The sequence below is a fragment of the Lonchura striata genome, chromosome 5 (assembly GCF_046129695.1).
Source record: "Lonchura striata isolate bLonStr1 chromosome 5, bLonStr1.mat, whole genome shotgun sequence".
Classification (NCBI taxonomy): Eukaryota; Metazoa; Chordata; class Aves; order Passeriformes; family Estrildidae; genus Lonchura; species Lonchura striata.
Window position 1 is genome coordinate 20,281,583 of NC_134607.1, and position 5,641 is coordinate 20,287,223.

At 39.7% G+C, this 5,641-nt stretch overlaps 1 protein-coding gene across 1 annotated transcript; it reads left to right on the plus strand.

The window, feature by feature from the left end:
• NOPCHAP1 (NOP protein chaperone 1) lies at positions 1–4,467 on the plus strand. Its single transcript, XM_021536169.2, has 4 exons — positions 1–84; positions 845–931; positions 1,924–2,060; positions 3,217–4,467. The coding sequence occupies exons 1-4, from the start codon at positions 24–26 to the stop codon at positions 3,400–3,402; spliced, it is 471 nt and encodes a 156-aa protein (XP_021391844.1). The 5' UTR covers positions 1–23; the 3' UTR covers positions 3,403–4,467.
• Positions 4,468–5,641: the final 1,174 nt, after the last annotated feature.

Consider the following 5,641-nt stretch of genomic DNA (forward strand, 5'->3'; position numbering starts at 1 on the left):
TCCCCTTCCGCGCGGGCGGGCGCATGGCGGGCCGCGGCGGCGCGGCGGCGGCCCGGGAGCTGCTGGACGTGCGGCCCCGGCCAGGTGAGTGAGTGAGCCCGGCCCCGGCCAGGTGAGTGAGTGAGTCCGGCCCCGGCACGGCGAGTGAGCCCGGCCCCGGCCAGGTGAGTGAGTGAGTCCGGCCCCGGCCAGGTGAGTGAGCCCGGCCCCGGCACGGCGAGCCCGGCGCCGCCTGCAGCCAGCGGGAGCTCGGCTCGGCCACGCTGCTCGTGGTGCCGCCCGTGCCCCGCTGGTGATCGCGTCCCGCGTGTACTGAAGAGCTACCCTCCGGGGAGGGGTAATGCGGAGTAGATAAGCGGGGAAATCCGCGCTGAGCTATGGGCAGTCGTAAGGACGCTTCTATGTGACCGGAGAGAAAAGTTAAATAGAGCGGTGCGCTTTGGTGAATGATGCCGGGCGGATGGCTCCGCCGGCCGTCATAAGGATAATTAATGGGTCATTAATGCCGAATTCCTGGCATCGTTTGGGTTTCCCGGCTGCCCACAGTTAGTGGAGGTCGCTGGCACCGGGATTTAATCGGTGCGACTGGCGCGCCTCAGCTCCCACCTCACCGAGCCTCGCAGAGGGGGATTAGAGGTTGTTTTTCATGCGTTTTAACTTTAGCTTAATTAAACTGTCTCAAAAACAGCTTAAGGAACTTCAGCTTAAACTGGAGTGTGTGAGAGGTGGCCTGCAGGGTGAGAACCTGTGCAGCCCAGTTTTCTTCCAAGAGCAGCAAAAGCAGATGGTAATTACGGAAAACTTGTCAGCTTAAACAGTTCAATACTCGTTTGTTTGTTTGCAGGGCTGGAAGACATTTTGCTGATTAATTCAAAATGTAGCAGCAAGAATGCCACAACTTTACAGACTATTAAGGTGCCAAGGAGCAATGGTAAGTAAGGAGGAGTTGTCGCTGGAAGTGGTCAAGTAGTAGGTAACATTTGTGACACAGCTTTTGCTTTGGTGCTTTCCTTTAAAAGGTAAAGAGAGAAGCTTTTGGGTTCAGTTTCTAGAGATAGTAGGTTCTCCTCCCATTACAGTTCCATGTCCCACTGGTGAGTCACGTAAATGCTGCTGCTGCTGCAAAATTAGATTTTGCAATGCTAGGCATTACAGCTCTTGAGTTTTAGGGACAGATGGTTCTTTCCCAGTATGGAGTTGTAGCTTGGGCTTCTTATCTCTTTTAGAAGTAATTTCTCAGTATGATGTATTTGTTGTATAAAAGCATTTAATTTAAAAAGGACTCCTGTCAAATTATTTTTTTTATGTTTTGTGATTGAGCTGAAATTTTAAAAGATTGTTCGATCAAATTCTTTATTGGATAAAAATCTCTACAAAGATGACAGTGTTTCAAAGATAGCTTATACTTGTTAGGCTTTGTGGTGCTCACCTGAAACAGTACCTCTTCTTAAAGAAAGAAAACTAGTGCTTGACTCATCTCCATGTGTGGAGCAGTTTATTTGAAGAAATTCTGGAGGTGAAAATACTGTCTTTCTCCATGGAAGGGTTATGAGTGTGAATCTCCTAATTCCATTGATTACCTTAAAATTCTTGTGAAGTCCTACTGAGCTGTAGAGGATGAGTGCTTTATACTTCAGCCTGGAGTTTCCATCTTTCTCCCACTGTCTTAATTTCAGAACTTCTTTTGTTAACTATGTTGACCTTTCATTGGTCTATTACGGCATCTGCTACGGCAAATTTTTCCATCTTCTTTGAGACCTTCAGTCTATACTTAATTATTGCAGATAGTCAGAAATTACAGTTGAAACAGAATCAGCTATAAAGGCTCATATCTGAGGTATAAATGTGAACACTAATGAACATCTCTTTGACTTACATTTATATTTATATATAAATATATCTGTGATAATTGTTTCTTTTCAGTTTTGGACCGAGTGCAGAGCTTTTTACCACAGATGGCCCAGGCAAATGATGAGCTCAAAAGAAAAATGGTAACAGCACCTGCTCATGAGTTTGATATTGAACATCTAGACAGTGAAACAGAAAAAGTTATAGAAATGGTAAATGTTTTTTTTTATTATTTTAATGTAAATATAGATGGGATTAAAATAACTCTCTGATCTTAGAATGAGTAATATGATAGATAAAGTGAAGTCTTGACCATTTTCTTTACCAAGTCTTTGATGTTCTAATTCAAAACACAGATATAACTAAACATGCTTATTTGGTTGAAATTTGCATCCTGGTTTTCATACTTGCAGAATTTAATCACTAGGGATCAAGTAGTTTAAGAACGGAGTAAGACATGCTGTTGAATCTACAACTCTGAATCAAAAGTCACAAATTGTATTTTAAATGTCTCCTAGGTGATTATGTTTAGAAACTGGACAATATAAAGCATAACAGAAGGCTTTAGAATAAGAGTAATAACTGGCTTTCAGCTCTGCTCTGTTGGTATTTTTAGGAATTACTAGATCTTGGATTTAGAAGAGTTGTTAGTGTTGTTGTGATCATCTGTTGCTGGAATTTGTCTATTTATTTGCAGTCACTTTATAATATTTTATTTCTGGTTTTAACTGAAGTGCTGCAGGCATATGCTTATATAAGAAAACTTTATTTTGAAGGCGATATATGTGCATGACCCAGCCAAATCCTTTCTGGCTAAGCAGGCCTCAAAAATTATGGCTCTGTATATGGATATATGAAATGTCTTCAAAAAATATCCTGGTGGTTTAAACTGCTTGTTATTTTAGAGTAGTTGTGGTACCCTGAATACTACTACATTATAAGATATAAATTATATTAATATATATATGCCTACATGTGTTTGTATGTTTGTCATGAGCCCTTATACACTAAATGATTTCGTTTGAATTTTTTTACTGAATAGTAGTTTTGATGCCTGCTGCTTGTCAGTGTAAATACCTGATTTAGATAATCTGAGTTCAGCTATTGACTCAGTTCTTTCTTTGAAAGTGATATGAATATGGTCTTAGATTTCCTATAGGCCAGTAATATTTAGGAATCTCTTAATGATATTTGTAAAATCCTAGGAAACCCCAAAGGGCTTTTTTGTTGTGGTTAGTTTCTCATGGTAGCAGGCTGTTTAATGTGTTCACCTTGTTTTACTCCAGTGATAGAAGTGCTGTAATGTGTGTGTGTGTGTATATATATATGTAGTATATATAATGTGCTAACCAAGATTTTTTGTTTCAGAATGTGGCTGTAGTTGAACTGAGTGATTCTGATACAGATGAAGAGTTGCTGACTTCAGAAGATGACTCGGAATCTGATGAAGATGACTCTGTAACTGATGAAGTGACAGTAGACAACATTAAGTTTCCTAAACAAAAGGGAGAAAAGGGCAAAATAGAAATTTTGGACAGCAAAGCAAATGAGTAATCCCATTTTATTTTGCTTTAAAAATCCCCAAACCAACCAAATCATGTTTTCTCACTTTGAAGAGTTGGCCCTTAAAACCACTTTGTTTCCCAGTATAGCATTTCTTGGGATCCTGTGAAATGCTATAGTTTATGTGGTGGAGAATTCAGGATCCACTCATGGCTGGGGAAGGCTGGATTTCTGAAGAATTAAGTTCAATTTGACTCATCAAATAACAGGAAAATGGGCTTCAGAGTAGTTTACAGCAAGAAAACAGCTAGAGTAAGGGGCACTTGAAAGATAAACATTCTTGTTCTGTTGCTTTGTTGAAGACTGTTTTTATAGGAAGATAGCAGTTTTTGCTTCAAGGGTAAGAAAGAGTTAACTAGGAAAAAAGCTTTGTTTTCATAGTCCATGTCCTGTGAGGTGTTATGTACACTCTCTTCACTATTAAACATGATCTTTCAGTACCCCAGAGGTATGTCTACATTGCATTCATGCTGGACACCAGAGCCGTGGCTGAGCTCATTTCTAGCTGAGCCAGCCTGGGTAAGGACAGCCATGAGCAGATTTCAGCAAAGGGTGACTCAGTCCTTACCCTGTGTGCCTGCACTGGGCTCCACAGCAGCACGGGAGCTTACAGGCTCCCGTGGGAAACCTTCGTGGCTGCAGTGCAAACACCTCCATACTAAAAGGATCAAGGCTGTCCCTGGGGGCTTGTGATGGCTTTAAGCTACACTTTGCATCCCCCAAATTCCCTGCCACGTTTCCAGTTTCCATTTTGTTAACGGTCACTGACAGAAGGATGGAAAGGTGAATTTTCAGCTGGCCTGTACTTAAATTGCCTAGACACAATTGTGGAACCAGTCAGTGAAAGTGTGTCCCATTTATACTTACCTCGATCAAGTACAATGGTTTGTTTGGACTACTACATTTACTTCATATATCAGTTTGCATTTCAGAAATATCTGTCATGCTCCTGGATGTCATTGTTTCTTAAAGGAACTTTGTATTTTCTATACCATTAAAGTAAAAGTTTCTATACTGTATTTGCTCAAATATTAAACTGAATGTCATGGCTTGAAACCTGCAGTTATGTATAGAATTTATTTTGAAACCTGTACCTAAAGTTCTAGTTTTAATACCTGTTTGTGTAGTATTTGTGGTAAGAAATAACAAGGATTCTAGTCTTTCTTTTACAATGTGGCTTAAATATAAGATGGAGACATGATTTACTGATTAAACCATGGAATATTTTAGTGAAGGGGAAGGATGAGGATCAAAGAATTAGACTACTACCGTTAATAGCAGCCCACAGATAAATGAAGCTTTGGGTGTTTTTCCATTCTAAGAGCAAGGAGTCTTAACAGGCTTAGTTAAATAAGGTCTCAATCTATAGAAAATTTCTTCCAAACTGAAAAAAGTTTGAAAGCCACCTTTCATTTCACCTTGGTCATTTAACAAGGGATTTTCCCAGAGATTACAAAGAACCCAAAATTGTGAAATACATAGTAATAATCATACAGTATGAAACAGTTATTACAGTCCATGTTCACAGACACAAAATGTGTTTTTAATCCATTAATGTAACCACCTTTCAAATTGCAGGCAGATCACACATTCTGTATCAACAAAAAGGTAGAAAATATTTTCAGTAACTTTAGCTTGATATGCATAGTTTAACACCAATATTGAACTCTGTATGTACTATACAAAGATCATAGTAAGTGCACTTCCTTGCATTGATTTACTTCTTATGGCACAAAGGTTTTCTGTACTGCTGAAAAGTCACCAGAGCAGAGTGTTTAACTGCTACCATGAACCCTGAACTGGTTTATAGCAAAAATGGCATAATGAGTATATTTTAGTTCAACTTTGGAAGCCTAATGACTAAGGATTTTAAATTATCATGTAAACATTATGTCACAGAAATATAAAGTAGGTGTGTGAGAACTTATTCTTCAGTTCTATTTTAAAAAAAGAAACTGAACCATATTCGTGGAGGGTTTTGGTGGGGGGGGGGATGGGGGGAAATTGTGCTACCAACTGTTGCTGCTACATAATTTAAATAACTTCAGGGTGATTTCCAAAAGCTATTGTCTGTGAGACTAAAATCTGGACCTAATTTATAGAAACATATCCATGGAATGAGTATTTTACTTAGTTTTTTTTTGGTTGTAGCACTGCAGACAGCATATCCTAGGTGTGGTATCGAGCGCTTTGTGTACTCAACAAAATTCAAACTCTGTTCAAAGTCTGC

Bases quoted from the DNA above. Each gene is read 5' to 3' on its own strand.
- NOPCHAP1 (XM_021536169.2), top strand. From the start codon at position 24: ATGGCGGGCCGCGGCGGCGCGGCGGCGGCCCGGGAGCTGCTGGACGTG. The intron at 85-844 runs GTGAGTGAGTGA...GTTTGTTTGCAG, and splicing joins GGACGTGCGGCCCCGGCCAG to GGCTGGAAGACATTTTGCTG. The intron at 932-1,923 runs GTAAGTAAGGAG...GTTTCTTTTCAG, and splicing joins TAAGGTGCCAAGGAGCAATG to TTTTGGACCGAGTGCAGAGC.